Genomic DNA, 20,617 nt, shown 5'->3' on the forward strand with positions numbered 1-20,617 from the left:
TAATGAAGTAGGAAAGTTGGGAAGAATGATCGTATGGATTTTGTGTTAATATTTCGTTTCGACTCTGGCAGGGAATGCGTGGAGACATTGGTTATCCTGGTCCAGACGGTTTTGAAGGCCTACCTGGACTGCCAGGTCTTCCTGGTGACGTGGGATTCCCTGGACTCCCAGGTAATATTTTTACAAACAGAAAATGAGAAGAAGGGTTTTAATGAATAATGATTTTGAGGGATTTTATCAATGATTTCCAAGGACATGGTCCTGAATATCAGACAGAAATCGTGAATCTTACGAGTTTTGTCCCTACATTTCACCGAATTCGCTAATTCCAGTCACTGTCATGAATCCCTGAAAACAGAAATAGATTTCTGAAATTCAGGGACACATCACGCATGAAAATATTTAATAGCAAAACTTAGCGCTTTTTGTAAGAAATTCTGTTGAATTCCGATTGCAACTTTTTGAGAATTTTCTTGAAGTTTTATTAGAATTTTATTAAAAAATTCTATTTGTTTTTTACGCTATTTCTATAGGAGCTTATGCAACCTTACGGTGTCATTTTTTTAAAGAGATATTTGATGAAAAAAGTGAGTGGATTTTTATTTTTCTGTAGAAAATTTGGGGGGATAAATTTTCGAAGTTTTTCAGTTGTATTTTTATTTTTTCCTATAATAAAATCCAAGAAAAAAAACCAACAGGATGAGTGATACAGAAAATATTAATATCTATAAACAAATATCTGTTTAAAAATCTGTTGTCTAATTTTTTATAAAATTAGGGCAAAAAACAGACCGAATCGTTCAAAAGAATTCTAATCAAACGTCAATAGAATTCTGATAGAGTTTCAATATAAATTCAATAGAATTTTTTAAACAAAGCTAGGTTTTTCTATTAAATTTTAGCATACGTGATCCCCGAACGTTTCGTCCTTTGTGTACGTGGATAATTTCTATGTTATATATGGCTTAATTCTGTGTTCAGGCCCTCCTGGTCAAAATCCTCAACGCGGTGAGCCAGGTCTGCCAGGACTGGATGGTCGACCAGGTATTCCTGGACGACCAGGGCAGAAGGGAGCTCCTGGTGAATATGGGCCTGACGGTCCAAAAGGTATCGAAGGAGAGCCAGGACGGAGTATTCCAGGGGCAAAGGGTCTTCCTGGAGATTTAGGCAAGTATCTTATTTTTTCTGGAATGAAATGGTTTTTCCTCATCGTCAGTCAGAAATTTCAAGTTTTCTTCATTGACTTTATCTTCATTCATACGTTTGGTGTTAATGAACAGGACCCAGAGGATATGAAGGTCGCCCTGGAGCACCAGGATTGCGAGGACTCGATGGATTCCCCGGAGCTCCCGGTCTCAAAGGTTACCGGGGAGAGCCTGGATATGCTCAGTACGGTCGCAAAGGGGAGGAGGGTGATGTCGGTTTCCAAGGGTCCGATGGCAGGCATGGATTCAAGGGCGAGAGGGGTGACTCTGGTATTCCGGGAGCCCCAGGCTTCCCGGGTTTGAAGGGAGAACGAGGAGAAATGGGAGAGTCCGGCCCCATCGGTTTGCCAGGACCTGATGGACCCCAGGTAAAGAAAATTCGACAAAAATTGTTAACATTCTCTCTGACGACTCTATCCTCCACAAAAAGTTCCACAAAAAAATCATATAATTTATCATGCATACAATCATAATTTTTGAAGACTCCAGGGCTATGCAATCCAAATTGGCAATTGGAGAACGTCTCATATTATCGAAATTAAAAAAAAAAACAGACAAGATCACGTTCAAAACATAATACACGTGAGCCTTAATTAAAAAAACAGAGCGAGAAGATTACACACACGAAAAATTTCATATAAAAACTTAGTGAATTGGATAAAAAATTCTATTTGATTTTTATAGAACTTCTACTGGAAATTCTACTAGTTATTGGCCGATTCTACTGACGAATTCGGCAGCTAAAAAAACAATTCTGTAAAAAAAATCGGCAGAATTCCATTTTTATCATAAATTTTCAAGTTTTCTCCTCCCTTTCAGAAAATGAAACCCAAAAAACTTGAAAAATTAGAGCTAAGGAATTTCCATAGAAGATATTTTCATAGAATAAGGTGAATAGAAAAATTGGATTCAATTGATTTTTTTATAGAATATTTCCCATCGAACATTTCTGATTAAAAAAAACACGCAAATAAGCTGCGGAATTTTGTTAAGAAAATCGACTAAAAATTGACACAAGCTTCAATTAAAATCTAACACAATTTTCTAGCGAATCACTAGGTTTTTTACCTACTGTTTTTTTTTAATTTCACCTCCTCTAGATCAAAACTCCTAAGTAATGCAATATTTTCACAAAAATAGGGACCCAAAGGAGATCACGGTACCAGTCCCTACCCACTGTTCCCCAGGAAAGGACTTCAAGGAGATGTGGGATTCCCAGGCTTGAGTGGTAAACTATCTCCCTCTCGTTTCTCCCCTAATTACCCCGGAGGGAATGTTTTGTTTCACTTCTTTTTTCCCTCATTAAGGAATACCTGGAGCTCCGGGGATGATGGGAATGCCAGGATTGGACGGTCTGCCAGGACTCGAGGGTGAGCGCGGAGTGGATGGACTCCCAGGGTTCCCAGGACCCGATGGTGATAACGGATCCCCAGGCCCTCAAGGCCCACGTGGGGCCATTGGTTACCAAGGAGCTCCTGGATTCCAAGGGCCTAGGGGAGAGGACGCACCACCAGGACCAGGGCCCAGAAGTCGTGGATTCCACTTTGCCAGGCATTCCCAGTCGGAAATGATTCCCCTTTGTCCGCGAGGAGCTGTCAAAATGTGGGATGGGTTCTCATTACTTCATATTATGGGTAATTCACACCCATGGGCACAGGATCTTGGTAAATATTTCCAACTAAATAAGCAAAATCTTATTTTATTTTTAGTAGAGTATATTTATTTTCCTTATTTATTTATTCTATTTTTAATGTAATATATTTATTTTTTTATAGTATATTCATCTAATTGAGTAATATTTTACTTTATTTTTAGTATAGTATATTTATTATATTAAAAAAAAAAGCATCGACAATATCTTGAACGAATGGGGAAAGTAGTACAATCGTCTTGCGTCGAATTTTAATGAAGGCCGCTTAACAAACAAAGAGAATTGAATACCATTTTATGAAATATGCAGAAATGAATCATAATTGTGCAAATTATTTAGGTCAAAGGAAAATCGAATAATTCAGTAGCGAAGTGATAAAACGGTTCAAGTCGATTTTGACCATTTGCCAGTTTTCAATGAAATGAAATGAATACCAAATTTTTGGACAAGGCCTTTTCTATAGCACTTAATTCGCTCTACAAAAAATCTCAACTGAATAATAAATAAATAACACTATCATTTTGGGGAGAAAATTGAATTGTTAATTCTCTCATTGCAGGACAACCTGGAAGTTGTGTAAAAAAATTCTCAGTGATGCCTTTCCTATTCTGCAATCTGAATAATGTCTGCGATTATGCCCAGAGGAATGACTACAGCTACTGGTTGAGTTCGACAGAGCCAATGCCAATGATGATGACACCAATTCCAGCACCAGAGGCTGGAAGGTACATCTCTAGGTGCTCCGTGTGTGAAGCACCGACGAGAATGATTGCGGTGCACAGTCAGTCGATGCAGATTCCAGAGTGCCCTGGTGGATGGGAAGAAGCTTGGATCGGTTACAGCTTCCTCATGGTAAGGTTTTGAATTAATTTCTTCTTCCTAACACGTATTAAAAGATGCCATACACTGAGAGAAAAACAAACACGTTGTCAAACAAGTCTTGTTTGACCCAACAAAATCGCTAGTTGAAAATTGCCAAAAAAGAATTTGTTTGGTTCGAATTTGAAAGTCTCAAACATGAATAATTGTTCTGCTTTCGACAGCAACGAAATATTTGGCTCAAGAGGCGGATAATTCACACCAGACTGTGCCTTTTCAGGATAAAAATATCTCATATAGAGGAAAATTTGTCAACAAATATTTTATCCCTCAGTTACGAGATTGCTATCATATCATTATTATTGTTTCATTTTAGGGTTCATTTGTTGTCTGTGATTATTAGACAGCCGAAACGAAAAACTATTATTCCTTGTTTCGCATAAAACAAAGATTTTTTGAGAGCAAAATAGGTATGGGAGTATCGAATAACGAAGGAGTAGTGCTAGAAATGTCAAACTGAAAATTCGCATTCCTTCTCTCCACAAAATTTTCAAATTCAGAGTGCAATAAAACTTCAAAGCCAAAAGGTCCCTTGTTTCGCCCCTATTATTCACGACTGTTGAAGTTTTCATTACAACTTCCCAGTTCAGAAACAGATTTAATACCCGAGTTTTACGTAGAACGAGTTGAAATAGCCGTAAATGTCAACATGTCCGCGCACGTTCAAAAATACTGCAATTACTGCCAACCCATCGGTTATAGAGATCTATAATTTTTCTTCGAAATTACATAGTATCCAGTTAAATTTGTAGGTAAACCTGTGACACCAGTGCTGTCGTCTCCGACCTACCGGTATTTTAAAAATAGTTCTTAGACATTTGAGATACTAATGGAGGGATCCAAATTACATTAACACAGGAATATCCTTCAATGGAGGGGCTATAGATACGAACGTTGATCGATATAATGACTGGTCCACAGGGATGTATTTATTCTAAGGGGAATGGTCTACCCCATTTGAGGATATTCAAGCCGTTCGGGCAATTTTTTCTGGGTGAAATCCTCTTCAGAGTTTATAGAACACGTATGAAAAATTCAATAGAAAAGCTAGCTAATTTGCTAGGAAATTCTGTTGGAATTCGATGAAGTTTCCGTAGGATTTCTAGTGAAATTCTATTGAAAAATTCTGTTTATTTTTTGCGCTGATTCTATTGGATATTCGATAAGTGAAAGTCAACAGATTTCCAAATTCTGTTTTAATTTCTCTTCAGAGATTTTTTCTATAAGAATCATTGGACATCAATTTTCCAAGTTGTTTCTACTCGGATTCTGTAATGCAAAATAAAACAAAATCCAGCGGAAAAAACTTAGAAAATTTGTGGCCAGTAATTCTAATAGAAAACGTCGCAAAAGAAAAATTCGAACAGAAATTTAAAATATATTGACTTTCTCATTCAAAACAAGTAAAACTTTTCAATAGAATTCCACTAGAAATCCTATAGACTTCTAATAGAATTTTCTAGCGAATTCGCTAGGTTTTATATTGAATTTTTTCATGCGTGAATCGACTAAGACTATTTTTCAGGCGAAATGTCAACCCTAGATGTTTTAAAAAACATTTATGGACGCAAAAATTATCCTCTGGTACAGTAAAATTTTTTTACTAGGATAATTCGTGGTGGAATGCAGGACAAATTTTACAGTTTTCAAATTACCTTCTCGTTCAGTTTCGGCAATATCATACAATTTTTCAGGGCCAACGGAGAAAAATTCACTACTCGTCTCTATCGCACATCTCTAATCTTTTTTAATACCAACCTTTAGTATTAAAAGAGCTAGGATCATACCAAATTTCAACTTGCTACCTCTATTTTTTCTCAAATTATCGCGCGTGCAAGATTTTTCATGAAAAAACGAAAAACCGTGTTAATGTCTCCAAACTTTCTATTAAAGTAGCTCTACCCTTCGGCCGGACTACGCTGTACTTTTGGATATTTTCAGTTTTGAAATTTTTCAACTAAATTGCACGGAAAAGATTTGAAAAAATTCATACCCAGTCAGTATTATCTAAATTAAATTTCATAAAATATTGATATTTTTTCAAACATTTCCCTCTTATAAATAAATAATAACACTTGTTTGCAAAACGGTGAATTTTTTTTTATGAGGCGTCAAAAAAATTCTTGATGTTTTCACATCTAATGGAAAAAAATTCATATTTTAATCTTTGATTACAATGGAAATGTTGATTTTCACATAAGACACTGGGTTAAATCCTGATTTTTAAACGTTTCTTCTTTGAAAGACCAAAACGATAATTAAATTGAGAAAAAAATTAGAATTCCGAATCTAATCGAGTTTTCTGCAATGTTTTTGCAGTTTTCAATAATCTTTGAATTTACCGTAAGGGTAGAGCTACTTGAAACATGAAAAAATAAAAAAAATAAAGAAGGCGGAAGGCGCCGTTTGTAATTAATTCTCTCAACGAAGCTTAAACCACCTGAAACATCAAATTATTCTCATCTAATTATCCTCCACCCCCATTTCAGCATCGCGACGCAGGTGCAGCAGGCGGTGGCCAATCGCTAATATCTCCAGGCTCATGCCTCGAGGAATTCCGCACTCGCCCGTTCATTGAGTGTCGTGGTCTCGGTACATGCAACTACTTCTCCACCGCAATCTCCTACTGGCTTGCAACCATTGAGGATCACGAGATGTTCCGTAAGCCACAGCCTCAAACCCTAAAAGCCGATCACACGTCACGAGTCAGCAGATGTGCCGTATGCATACGACGTCAAGTAACTGAGACCTATGGCAACAGGCTGAGCCCCTTCACCGCCAATGGATCGCGCTACATTCCACCGGTACCAGTCAATCCACAGCCCGTTCAAACTGTTCCAGAATGGCAGCGGCGCCGGCCGCCGGGGGGTAGGGTCAGAGTTCCCGGGGGGCGCGTACCCCAGAATCAACGGAGAAGAGGTCGGGTTCGTAGGCCTGTCCAGGCCAACAATTCTAGCCAAAGTTCTTTAGCGAGAGCAGCATGATTTAGACGGGGGAAACTATAATCCGAAATTCTTCAAATCATCGTCGATTCGTTTTTCTAAAGAAGAAATCACACGTGAAAAAATTCTATGGAAAAAGTTCGGTTGATTTTCTGTGGAAATTGTATTGAAAATTGTATTTGTTGTGCAATTGTGAGTTTTTCAATAGATATTTTTGGATTGGAAAAAGTTTATTGATGTTGATGGGGATGAATTGTCACGTTTTCTGGGATTTTGTAATGAGAAAGAAAAAAATGATGCAGTGAAAAAAGAATAGAAAATTCATATCTAATTTCGATCAAAAGAATCTAAAGAGAGTAGTTGTTGTAGAAACATTAAGATGGATTGACTTTTCTTGCATGAAATATCTATTACAATCACATAAAAAATTTGCATAATTTGCAATACAAAACAGTGCAGAAGTGAGTGGTATTTTCTAATAGAATTTTTAGAGGGAGCACGAGGTTTTTCTATTGAATTTTTTTATATGTGAAGAAAAGAAACATTCTAAAATTTTTTTAATCATCGTCGATACGTTTTTCTAATGGAGAAATCACCTACGGAAAAATTTAATGGAAAAGTTTGATTTCTGTTGGAATTGTATTGAAAAGTCTATTTGTTGTGTAATTCTGTCGTGATTTTTCCGCTAGATATTTTTAATTAATAAAAAGTTTATTAATGTGGATGGGGATGGATTTTTTTACATATTTTCTGGGATTTTTTTATTGAGAAAAAAAAATTATACAATGAGCGAAAAAAGAATAAAAAATTGGTGTCGAAAGATTTCGATCGAAAGAACCTAAAAAGAATAGCTCCTGTAGAAACCTGATGCATTGATGTTTTTATATCAAATATTTATTACAACCACATGACAAACAGTGCGGAAACAAATGGAATTTTCTAATAGAATTTCCAGGAGCATGAGGATTTCTATTAACTTTTTTCATGCGTGAGGAGAAGAAACATTAATGTATATAAAATAATGATATTTTATCCAGTAGGTAAGTTATATCAAAAATAATTCAATCATCGCAAGTGTCTTTTCGGGACGTGCTAATCCGTGCGCTGTGCCATACAAAGAATTTTTCGACGATTTCTCGATTCATATACTGCCAAATGAGTAGGGGAAAGAGAAAATGAGGTGAGATGACGAAGCTTTCGAGTTTTTGATGAATATTGACGTAATAATGATGATAATTTAATCAATCGTAACGATGACTCATCTCATTTTGACATTTCACTACATAAATACACTCGATTGTTCCTTTTTCGAATTAACTTTACTGTAACTTTATTAAATCTAATGTATTCTATGAAATTTGAATAAAGTACTTTTGTAAAAGTGTTCAGTGACTACTTCCTTTCTGCCTATTTCTTCGATTTCTTGTGTAACTGTGTCACGAGTTTTTCAATGGATGTTTTTAGATTAGGAGAAGTTTAATGACGTTGATGGGCATGGATTTTAAATCAAGATGTACTGAATTTTTTAATCAAATATCTACTAAAACAATATTGAAAAACTGCATAATTTGCAATAGAAAACACATTAAACAAAAAACACATTAAATTTTCGAATAGAATTTCTAGAAAGAGTTTGAGGTTTTTCTATGAACTTTTTTCATGCGTGAGGAGAAGAAACATTAATTTATATAAAATAATGATATTTTATCCAGTAGGTAAGTTATATCAAAAATAATTCAATCACCGCAAGTGTCTTTTCGGGACGTGCTAATCCGTGCGCTGTGCCATACAAAGAATTTTTCGACGATTTCTCGATTCATATACTGCCAAATGAGTAGGGGAAAGAGAAAATGAGGTGAGATGACGAAGCTTTCGAGTTTTTGATGAATATTGACGTAATAATGATGATAATTTAATCAATCGTAACGATGACTCATCTCATTTTGACATTTCACTACATAAATACACTCGATTGTTCCTTTTTCGAATTAACTTTACTGTAACTTTATTAAATCTAATGTATTCTATGAAATTTGAATAAAGTACTTTTGTAAAAGTGTTCAGTGACTACTTCCTTTCTGCCTATTTCTTCGATTCCTTGTGTAACTGTGTCACGAGTTTTTCAATGGATGTTTTTAGATTGGGAGAAGTTTAATGACGTTGATGGGCATGGATTTTAAATCAAGATGTACTGAATTTTTTAATCAAATATCTACTAAAACAATATTGAAAAACTGCATAATTTGCAATAGAAAACACATTAAACAAAAAACACATTAAATTTTCGAATAGAATTTCTAGAAAGAGTTTGAGGTTTTTCTATGAACTTTTTTCATGCGTGAGGAGAAGAAACATTAATTTATATAAAATAATGATATTTTATCCAGTAGGTAAGTTATATCAAAAATAATTCAATCACCGCAAGTGTCTTTTCGGGACGTGCTAATCCGTGCGCTGTGCCATACAAAGAATTTTTCGACGATTTCTCGATTCATATACTGCCAAATGAGTAGGGGAAAGAGAAAATGAGGTGAGATGACGAAGCTTTCGAGTTTTTGATGAATATTGACGTAATAATGATGATAATTTAATCAATCGTAACGATGACTCATCTCATTTTGACATTTCACTACATAAATACACTCGATTGTTCCTTTTTCGAATTAACTTTACTGTAACTTTATTAAATCTAATGTATTCTATGAAATTTGAATAAAGTACTTTTGTAAAAGTGTTCAGTGACTACTTCCTTTCTGCCTATTTCTTCGATTTCTTGTGTAACTGTGTCACGAGTTTTTCAATGGATGTTTTTAGATTAGGAGAAGTTTAATGACGTTGATGGGCATGGATTTTAAATCAAGATGTACTGAATTTTTTAATCAAATATCTACTAAAACAATATTGAAAAACTGCATAATTTGCAGTAGAAAACACATTAAACAAAAAACATTAAATTTTCGAATAGAATTTCTAGAAAGAGTTTGAGGTTTTTCTATGAACTTTTTTCATGCGTGAGGAGAAGAAACATTAATTTATATAAAATAATGATATTTTATCCAGTAGGTAAGTTATATCAAAAATAATTCAATCACCGCAAGTGTCTTTTCGGGACGTGCTAATCCGTGCGCTGTGCCATACAAAGAATTTTTCGACGATTGCTCGATTCATATACTGCCAAATGAGTAGGGGAAAGAGGAAATGAGGTGAGATGACGAAGCTTTCGAGTTGTTGATGAATATTGACGTAATAATGATGATAATTTAATCAATCGTAACGATGACTCATCTCATTTTGACATCTCACTACATAAATACACTCGATTGTTCCTTTTTTGAATTAACTTTACTGTAACTTTATTAAATCTAATGTATTCAATGAAATTTTAATAAAGTACTTTTGTAAAAGTTATCAGTGACTACTTCCCTTCAGCGTGTTTCTCCGATTTGCAAAATGAGGTTTTCATGATTCATGGCCGATTGTAAATAACTTCTTTCAGCGGGGCGGTATAAAAGTGCATCTTAACGGACGATTTATGAGACTTATGGGGGAAATTTATTGCCCGTATTTATGTTGTATTTCTTCGCGAACAAAGTGGTACTGGTTTGATCAATAATAGAAATTGCAGGATTGAGAACTTCTGCTTTCTGTCGAAATTGAAATGTCGAAACAGGAAACGAAAATAATTGATTGAAAAATGTAGCGATTATTACAGGAAATTCTATTCAGGTTTTGATGGAACTCAATAAAAATTTTCTTGAAGTGCCATTAAAAAATTATCTGTTTTTAATCCACTTTCTATTGGAAATTAGGCCGTACGATTCTTCAAAAGATATTTAATAAGAAAAAATTCAATAGATTTTGATTTCTCCACATGAATTATGATCTGAAAATTTTTCTATAGAAATTCTGGAGCATAAATTTCTAAATTTTTTCCGCTTCTTTCTTATTTCACAAAATTAACAAAAAAACAACTTGGAAAATTTCTACCCGAGAATTCTTGTAGGAGAATTCCTAACAGAAATTATATTGAAATATCAATGTCTATCACCGTAATAGAATTTTCAACTGAATTCTAATAGAATAATATTAAAAATAGATATCTTCTCAAGAATATTTATTTTCAAAAACAGATATTCTTCAAAAATATCAATAATATTTTGAAAAAGATGATTAAAACGTAGTTGAAAATTCAAGGATTTTATTTTTCAATAACAAAACAGTTTTGGGAAAAAAAACATAATTATCGTGAAAATCATAATCACAATTGGTTGGCTGTCAGTATCTCCCTCACCAGAACTTATTTATCATTAAACGTTCATAGAGATCAATTTAAAATATCGCCAAGAGATAAAAATAAATAAATAAATCCATAAGCAGCCGGCGATAAATAACGATCCATCATTTCCACTTTACCATTCGATAATGAAAATTCAAAAACATCCCCTAAGTCGCGCCGCAATAATAAACGTCTATAGTAATTCTTGAGCATAAATTTCTAAAAAAATTTCCACCGTTTTTTTGTCCCATAAAATTGTAAAAAAACATTTGATAAATTTCTACACGAGAATTCTTATAGGAGAATTCCTAACAGAAATTATATTGAAATATCAATGTCTATATAGACGTTTCAGCTGAATTCTAATAGAATAATATTAAAAATAGATATCTTCTCAAGAATATCTATTTTCGAAAATAGATATTCTTAAAAAACATCAATAATATTTTGAAAAAGATGATTAAAACGTAGTTGAAAATTCAATCTTTTTATTTTTCAATAATAAAACAGTTTTGGGATAAAAAAACCTAATTATCGTGAAAATCATAATCACAATTGGTTGGCTGTCAGTATCTCCCTCACCAGAACTTATTTATCATTAAACGTTCATAGAGATCAATTCAAAATATCGTCAAGCGATAAAAATAAATAAAAAAATCCATAAGCAGCCGACGATAAATAACGATCCATCATTTCCACTTTACCACTCGATAATTCGAACACCTCCCCCTCGTGGCGTCGCCCCGATGAGCGTCAGCCTGACGAACTACACGAATCATTTACCGACTGTTCATAGAGACGCCGTCGGTGAAGGCGCCACTGGGTAAAGCCCAATTGGCGCTAGTGCTTCTGGGATAAAAGATTTTCACTTGACGACGCCACGCAAGGCAAATCGAGTCCAAGTTCACCTCCGCCATAGCGGTGTATACTTTGTCCCACTGTGCTGTCGTGACGCGACGCCTTACCGACGCTCGGCGTCGTTTCCCATTGATGAGAAAAAACGAGGTAATACTTGTGCAGTGAAATAAATCATCGCGATAATTGATTATTGTCGAATTATCGAGGGATATTCTGTGTGTGAGATTTATTGATAAAGAAGGTGAAAATAATGGAGAACAGACCGGCGCCACTTCGTTCGAGGCGGGTTTGTCGATTCTGCCTGACCGAGTCGGAGCCGTTGAACTTCATATACGAGAGGGATCCCAACAAGCCCTTCCAAGTGCCACTTGCTCTACAGATTATGTCCTGCGTTGCCATCGAGGTAATTCACATTTTCCTCAGCATCATTTTTTCATCATTTCAGCCCTGATTACTATCGATTTTCAGTTTTGTTGAGTATATTTTTTTTGGGAAAATTGAGATCTCGGGGGGTAGGGTAATTGATGTAGGGGCAATCGGCGAAGTAGAGGCGAGTCAATAGCGGGAGGTGAGTTGTTGATAATGGAGATCTCTGGGTTAGCTGCTGAGCATAAAGGGGAAAGAGGTTGTTACGTCATTCGGGTAATCGGTGGTGGGAGCATGCGCGTCGGGTTTAGGCGGGAGTGGACTTGGAAATTATTCAGATTGGGGAATTTTTTTTTTTAAATAGGTAAAATATTTTTGGTCAGTGATCGAGTTTGTTAAGCTTATGCTGGATATAGAAATATTTCAAGTTTATCTTAGGTTGAAAGATTTTTTAAAAAATTGTTTTCCTATCTTAATTCTAGAAATAAATTTATAGATACGTAAATCAATGAATAAATAAATGAATGAATCAGGACGATGAAAATAATAAATGTTTTTTTTTCTTGGAATAAAAAAATCGGGAACAAGAAATTTTTGTTCGGGTGTTTCTCGACAAAGATTCTAATTTTTTCTTAAATATAGACGCAATGAGAGCGAATATTAATTCCTTGTTGAATGAATAAATGACTACATAACGATCACAAATAATATGCATGAATCAGTAGTAGAAAATTGAGGCATTTTTTCGTTTTAACTTGGGATAGCAATGCAAGTTCCGTTGGGAAAACTAAGTTATCATAGTATAACGTTTATATTCATTCATTGTTTATTTTTGGTTTAAAAAATTTGGCTGAATTTTCAAGTGAAAATGAATATTCATTCCCAAATTTCCGTGAATTTTCATGGAATTCCTTTGAAATCTCAGAATTCCGACATTTTTTGGAGGAATTCCCTGAAAATTCAGAGAAATATGGAATTCGAGGGGAGATTTCTCTGAATTTTCTGGATTTTTCCTTAATTTTCTTGGAATACTTAAACTGAAATGACGAATTTTCATATGTAATACGATGAGAACTTCAGAATTATCGGGTATTTCCCAATAGCTTCGTTGCAAAGAAATCAGGCTGTCAAGTTTTGCAGTTTAAAAAATCTGGCGCGCTTGAGGGATTTTCTGCAAAACTTGGCACAATTCTTTGCTGGCAGGGAAGCTTGCAGGAAATATCCGATTAATTTCGAAGCTCGAGGGGTGTTTGTCGGATTATTTTCCACATCACCATTTCGATAAATAGAATTGTGGTATTCGGTCTCATCTTGGCACATTCGCCAATTGTTTGTTATTCTTCTTGCCAACCGAAAAATTACCGAACTACGAGAAATAATCGTAGGTAATACCACAAGAGCTTCAAAATTATCAGGGAAATACCTGATTAATTTTCAAGTTTGAGTGGTATTCGAAAGTGAATTTTTCCATCCAAATTCCTGCCAAGAGAATTGCACTACGAGGCAAAATCCATCTGTCAATTCAAATTGAGGGGCTCACCCGACCAGGAAAACTTTTGTTTTTCACATATACATCAACATGAAAAATTACCACTTGAATTATCAAAAATTATCTTACATTATCTAAAATAATATAATTTTTGAAATTATCTTATATTAGTATGAATCCCGTGTTGGCGATATCAAATAACAGTGGAATAGTGGAATTCTCTTGGCTGAAATTTGGATGGGAAGAATTCCCGCTATAATTCTCTTCTGATTGGTCCACGAGGCGTCGAATACCGCAATTCTATTCTTCTGAAACGTGATGAGGGAAATAATCAGCTATAATACCCCAAGACCTTCAAAATTATCGGATATTTCCCGAATGTTTTGTTGCATAGCAACGAGAGGGATCAGTTTTGCAGACTAAAATCCCGAGCGCGCAGCGCGAAGGATTTTACTGCAAAACTGATCCGTCTCACGTGAAACGTGTCACGTGACCCCGAATACCGCACTCTGATTGGTCAGAATCAGAATTGAGGAAATTGTCAATGAAAAAATTCCTCGAAAATTCAGTGTCAATGTCCCTCTCTAGAACCTCCCACGACTCACCAGAAATCCGTGAATAATTTTCACCACAGCCCCCTCCCCTAAAACCCCCGAAATAACGCGCCTCTCCCCACCCCCGCAGGTGTACGCAGCGGACGGCATGCCGCAGATGATCTGCACGATGTGTCGCTGGAACCTGGACCGTTCCTACAAATTCAAGCAGCAATGCAAAAAGGCGGACGAGGCCCTGCGCGCCTACCCAATGACGGGCACCCTCCCGCGCCCCTTCCCCCCGATAACCAACGAGGCCCCCGAGGGTTCGAACAAGCGCCCGGCGGACCAGCGCTCGCAGTCCGACCAATCCAAAAAGCCGCGCGTGGACAACGGCGACCGCGAGCGTCGGGAGCGCGCCGAGTCCCAGTCCCTGAAGTCCGAGCGCGAGCTCTACAAAGAGGAGACCGAGCACGACAGCGAGGGTGACCAAGAGGCCGGGGGCGACCAGGAGGACCGCAAACTGGAGCCCGGGGAGATCCGCGTGCACGCGTGCGACCAATGCGAGCGGACCTTTCCCCTCCGCCAAGCGCTGCAGCTGCACATGCAGCGGGCGCACCGCGACCGCAACTACAAATGCACCATCTGCGACCGAATGTTCTTCTCGAAATACGACCTGCAGAAGCACATGACGACCCACTCGACGGACAAGCCGCACGTCTGCACGATCTGCAACAAATCCTTCACCCGCGCGAATCTCCTGCAGCGCCACGAGAAGATCCACCGCGAGGACATGCGCTACGCGTGTCCGCACTGCGACCGCGAGTTCTTCACCCCCGAGGAGCTGGAGAAGCACGAGGACACGTCCCACAAGACGGCGAAGCCCTTCCAATGCAACATCTGCAACAAGCGCTTCACGTACAAGCAGGGATTGGAGCGCCACGAGATGCTGCACAACGAGGACAAGACCTTCACCTGCGAGTACTGCAAGGAGGCCTTCCGCACAAGCACAAAACTCGCCCGCCACCTGACGACTCACGCCGGCCACCGTCCGTACGTCTGCAAACTGTGCCCCAAGACCTTCCTGCTGTCTCACCACCTCACGAGACACATGCGTTCTCACTCCGTGGAGAAGCGCCACGTATGCGAGGACTGCGGGAAGGCGTTCAAGCGCAAGGAGAGCCTCGAAGTCCACCAGCTGACGCACACCAAGCGCTCGGGAATGGGCCTCACCTGCGACGTCTGCCAGGAGTCCTGTCGCAATCGCGCGGACTACGTGACTCATATCAAGCAGCACATCGAGGCCGGCGAGAAGATGGGGCCTGACGGACTGCAGCCCGAAGTCAAGGAGAAGATGGAGACCGAGTCCGAGGAGGAGGAGGAGGACGAGCAGTACTCGGACGGGGACGACGACTACGAGCCGCCGGCTTACGTCGTCAAGAAGCTGCCGAAGAAGGTGAAGCCGCCGTCCGAGAGCGACGAGGATGCGGAGCTCGAGAAGGACGAGAGGAAGGACCAAGTGGTATTCGTTCGCGGAAAGGACGGGACCATCGTGAAGAAGACTATAAAGACTCTGATGCCGATCCAGAGGCAGGAGACGAGGACATCGCCGAGGACGCCGCAGGGCAAGGGACAGGTGAAGAGGGAGGAGTCGCCGAAGAGTTCGAGGGGGGTCGACGAGACCGAGGCGGAGGTGCAGAAGATCCTGGCGTCGGTGTTCAAGGAGCACAAGCTCCCTCTGAAGCAGGGGGAGAGCCCGCAGGAGAAGACTGAGGCGCCGCAGAGGCAGATCAAAGAGGAGGCCAAGCCCACTGAGGGAGTCCCCAAGGTGAGTAAATATAAGTTGCTGGGGGAATTCAGCTATTCCATATCTAGTCTGCAAAACCAGCTTGACCCTTAAAGCTCTACCCTTCGACAGGGCTACGCTGTACTTTTGGATATTTTAAGTTTTTTAAATTTTCAACTAAATTGCAGGGAAAAAATTGGAAAATAATCATACCCAGTCAGTATTATCTGAATTAAATTTCGCAAAATATTGATATTTTTTCAAACATTTCCCTCTTCTAAATAAATCAGTAGCGAAGCGGTAAACCGGGTTAAGTCGATTTTGACTATTACCCAGTTTTTGACGAATATCTCGGAATCTAAAAGAGATAGAACAATTTCTGTTATGACCTTTTTTATAGCCCTCAATTGACCCTGCAAAAAAGGTCATGAGAAAAATTTTCCTATCTCTTTTAGATTCCGAGATATTAATCAAAAACGGACCATAAGTCAAAATCGACTTAACCCGTTTTACCGCTTCGCTACTGAAATAATAAAACTTGTTTGCAAAACGGTGGATTATTTTTTATGAGGTGTCTAAAAAATTCGTAATTTTTTCTCATTAATGCAAAAAATTTAGATTTTAATCTTTGATTACAATGGAAATGTTGATTTTTACGTAAGACACTGGGTTAAATCCTGATTTTTGAACATGTCTTCTTTGAAAAATCACAACGATAATTAAATTGAGAAAAAAATTGGAACTGCGAATCTAATCGAGTTTTCTGCAATTTTTTTTGCTGTTTTCAATAATCTTTGAATTTACCGTAATTTATTCCACGTTCACAGGTAATTTTGAACGTTCAATGAATAGGAAATGGGGTATGCAAGCGAAATAGTTGTCCGATAATTCAAGAAGTAGATTTGAAAAAGTTCGAAATTATGAAATTTTGAGGGCAACATTGGGGATTTTCGGCGAGTCGAGTTTTCAGAAGATTTTAATAATTCATTGGGGTACGTCTGGACTGAAAAAAAGATGTCGATGTGTTTCATATATTTGAAAGTGACTACCAATTTTTACGGATTTTTCATTCACCAAGTTTTTGTGTAAAAATAAAAAATAAAAAGACGGCGATCTACTGATGTAAAAAATTATTAATTACGTATATTCGGATTTAATCGATGGGCAGTTGTATTGGTGTACCATTGATTGCCAAACGATTTACAATCACCCTCTGCTTTCAGAATTTATTAATGTTTATATGTCCTTGCTAACTACCGTTTACCCCCCAAGGTCAACACTGTCAAGGTCATCAAACGGATTGTCGTGAAGAAGCCTGGGGGCACGGAGGCCACAACCACGACCACTAAAGAGGTCAAGGAGCCCGAGGCGAAGCCCCCTGCGACACCTGGCCCCAAGGTCACGAAACGAGTGATCGTTAGGAGAATCATCAGACAGGGGGACACCACTCGAGAGGTCATCATGAACCCAGACGGCACGATAATCGACCCTGCTGAGTTGGCCAAGCTGCCAACGGGGAATGTCGTCAAAAGAGTAGTCGTTAAAAAACCGTTGGACAAAGCACAGAATCTCGTGCAGGTGGTTCAGGGTGCCGAGGCCAGGAGTATTGTCCCTGAGTCACCGAAGTTCGAGCTGAAGACGTCGCAGGCATGCTCCAGTGCTGCAGCTGAGAAACCAGTTGTTCAGAAGGTTGAGGTGAAGAAGACTGTGACCACGATTTCCAAGGACGATCAGGAGACGAAGGAGAAGCTCGAGCAGCTGGAGAAGAGGGTCGAGGCCCAGCGGCTGAAGATCGAGGAGCTGCAGGCGAGGAAGCAGCAGGAGTACGATCCTGCTGATGAGATGTCACTCCCGGAGAGACACGACTCCGAGGACGAGCAGGAACTGCCTCTCAAGCGGGTGTTTGTTAAGAGGAATAAGAGCGTTTATGACGAGGAACAGGAGTACAATGACAATGACAAGGGTGACGAGAGGGAGGGGGGACTGGGGGGTGATAAGCTCAGGGAGAAGGAGGGGGTGGGTAAGAAGATAACTCACATCAAGATTGAGGTGCCCTCGGAGGTCGAGGAGATGAGCAGAGAGTTGAGTAGCATTCTCGAGTCGACTGGTAATGTCGTCAAGATGCAGGAGAGTGTGCTGAGCAATTTGACGGAGGTCTCGGGGATCAGTGAGGGGGTTCAGCAGGAGGCGGGGGAGGATCAGGGGGATAAGGGGGCCGAGGAGGAGCAGATGGGGGAGGTGATGGCGGGGGCTGAGGGGGAGAGGAACCAGGCGGAGATCAAGATGGAGCGGCTTGGGCAGGAGGGGGATGGACATTCTGTGGAGATGGAAGTGGAACACGAGGAACAGGCTGAGGCGCAGGAACAGGGGCTTGAGGCCGGGGAGGGACAGGCAATGTCAGAGTCCACTGATGTGTTTGAGACTACCGCTGAGGGGTCTGTCTGCCAGAAGGGCGAGAATCTCGAGGACTCGGTTATTGCACTGTCGCAGACTAATGAAACCATCAATCTTAATGACACTAATGAGAGCCAGGACAGCTTGGAGAATGAACTGCAGAAGATTGCGGGGTGAGGTGGGGCGTAGGCTCTGAGGGATTTTGTAAGGAGTTGTGACATTTATTTGGAAATCTTTGGGGTTTTTATTATGGGTTAATTGTTTGATTTTTTTTTGAGATTTTGTTTTCAAGTTGGTGACGATTAAAATCGTTTTTGGTGCATGGAACTTTGTTATCAGCTGTGATGATAATGAAGTTTCATGTTGAACTTGAAAATNCTGAAGATCGAGGAGCTGCAGGCGAGGAAGCAGCAGGAGTACGATCCTGCTGATGAGATGTCACTCCCGGAGAGACACGACTCCGAGGACGAGCAGGAACTGCCTCTCAAGCGGGTGTTTGTTAAGAGGAATAAGAGCGTTTATGACGAGGAACAGGAGTACAATGACAATGACAAGGGTGACGAGAGGGAGGGGGGACTGGGGGGTGATAAGCTCAGGGAGAAGGAGGGGGTGGGTAAGAAGATAACTCACATCAAGATTGAGGTGCCCTCGGAGGTCGAGGAGATGAGCAGAGAGTTGAGTAGCATTCTCGAGTCGACTGGTAATGTCGTCAAGATGCAGGAGAGTGTGCTGAGCAATTTGACGGAGGTCTCGGGGATCAGTGAGGGGGTTCAGCAGGAGGCGGGGGAGGATCAGGGGGATAAGGGGGCCGAGGAGGAGCAGATGGGGGAGGTGATGGCGGGGGCTGAGGGGGAGAGGAACCAGGCGGAGATCAAGATGGAGCGGCTTGGGCAGGAGGGGGATGGACATTCTGTGGAGATGGAAGTGGAACACGAGGAACAGGCTGAGGCGCAGGAACAGGGGCTTGAGGCCGGGGAGGGACAGGCAATGTCAGAGTCCACTGATGTGTTTGAGACTACCGCTGAGGGGTCTGTCTGCCAGAAGGGCGAGAATCTCGAGGACTCGGTTATTGCACTGTCGCAGACTAATGAAACCATCAATCTTAATGACACTAATGAGAGCCAGGACAGCTTGGAGAATGAACTGCAGAAGATTGCGGGGTGAGGTGGGGCGTAGGCTCTGAGGGATTTTGTAAGGAGTTGTGACATTTATTTGGAAATCTTTGGGGTTTTTATTATGGGTTAATTGTTTGATTTTTTTTTGAGATTTTGTTTTCAAGTTGGTGACGATTAAAATCGTTTTTGGTGCATGGAACTTTGTTATCAGCTGTGATGATAATGAAGTTTCATGTTGAACTTGAAAATCAAAATTAGAGGATTGAAGAAAAGCGTAATTTATTGAATCGGTTGTATGGAAAATTTGATGGGGAATCTAGAGTTTTTATTGAAAATTCCAGTAGTTTGTTGATTTTTTTAAATAGATTTTGTTTTTTCTGCAAGATTTATTCTCTTGAAATCGTTTCTGAAAAAAATCGTTGAATTATTTTCCATGTATTGCATTTATTTCTCATTACAAAATTAAAAAAAAAAGAACTTTAAAAATTCATGTCTGAAAATTTTTGAAAAAGAAAAACAAATTAATTTATATGGAAAAATCAACATCTCTTGATTTTTTTGAGAAAATCGATTAAATCGAATAAATCGGTTAGGTCAAATAAATTTCACAATTTTATAAAATTGTAGAGAACCTTTAATATAATTAGATTTTCTATTCAACTTTTTCATGCATTAAAAATTATAAACATCCCATATGAATCCCAAATTAATATCACAACTTACTTTTTTCAAAAGAAATACTTTCACAGGATTTCACGTCGACTTGGAGAATTCTTATACTTGAATTCGCATTCATTTAGTCAATACTTCAGGACATTAATTATTTTTTATTAATATTCGATAGATTTCATTGATCGTAGGTTAATTGAATCCAAAAAATATGGGGTGCGTATGAGTATAACCTTATGCATCTAGCTCTTCCTTGTGGCTTCTGAATGTGAGACACGTTTGGGAGATTTAGAGGTAGTTTTTCGATGACTTAGGGATCTGGATGATTTTTACGAGAATGTTTCCGAAGATATGAGGAATATCTTGCGAGGATAATTCTAGAGCTTTTTCGTTAGTTCATTAATATTAAATAATAGTTTTTTAAATTAGTGATTGGGACGTTGGGAGATAATTT

The 20,617-nt window shown here is 39.0% G+C and overlaps 2 protein-coding genes across 2 annotated transcripts in view; both read left to right on the top strand.

The window, feature by feature from the left end:
- The window catches only part of LOC107038119 (collagen alpha-5(IV) chain), a 66,768-nt gene extending 58,707 nt beyond the window's left edge, over positions 1–8,061 (top strand). Inside the window, exons 18-24 of the mRNA XM_015257025.1 lie at positions 72–171; positions 982–1,167; positions 1,281–1,573; positions 2,346–2,433; positions 2,513–2,869; positions 3,416–3,708; positions 6,225–8,061. Coding sequence (XP_015112511.1) covers positions 72–171; positions 982–1,167; positions 1,281–1,573; positions 2,346–2,433; positions 2,513–2,869; positions 3,416–3,708; positions 6,225–6,719 — 1,812 coding nt within the window. The 3' untranslated portion in view covers positions 6,720–8,061. The remainder of the gene's footprint in view (positions 1–71; positions 172–981; positions 1,168–1,280; positions 1,574–2,345; positions 2,434–2,512; positions 2,870–3,415; positions 3,709–6,224) is intronic.
- A 3,806-nt stretch (positions 8,062–11,867) lies between these two features.
- LOC107038138 lies at positions 11,868–18,745 on the top strand. Its single transcript, XM_015257048.1, has 3 exons — positions 11,868–12,214; positions 14,351–16,027; positions 17,258–18,745. The coding sequence occupies exons 1-3, from the start codon at positions 12,062–12,064 to the stop codon at positions 18,554–18,556; spliced, it is 3,129 nt and encodes a 1,042-aa protein (XP_015112534.1). The 5' UTR covers positions 11,868–12,061; the 3' UTR covers positions 18,557–18,745.
- Positions 18,746–20,617: the final 1,872 nt, after the last annotated feature.

The sequence above is a fragment of the Diachasma alloeum genome, unplaced genomic scaffold, assembly GCF_001412515.2.
Source record: "Diachasma alloeum isolate Michigan unplaced genomic scaffold, Dall2.0 Dall_scaffold_00277, whole genome shotgun sequence".
Classification (NCBI taxonomy): Eukaryota; Metazoa; Arthropoda; class Insecta; order Hymenoptera; family Braconidae; genus Diachasma; species Diachasma alloeum.

Coding starts and splice junctions, on each gene's coding strand:
- LOC107038138 (XM_015257048.1), top strand. CDS start 12,062: ATGGAGAACAGACCGGCGCCACTTCGTTCGAGGCGGGTTTGTCGATTC. Junction 12,215..14,350: donor TGTCCTGCGTTGCCATCGAG/GTAATTCACATT, acceptor CCACCCCCGCAG/GTGTACGCAGCGGACGGCAT. Junction 16,028..17,257: donor CCACTGAGGGAGTCCCCAAG/GTGAGTAAATAT, acceptor TTACCCCCCAAG/GTCAACACTGTCAAGGTCAT.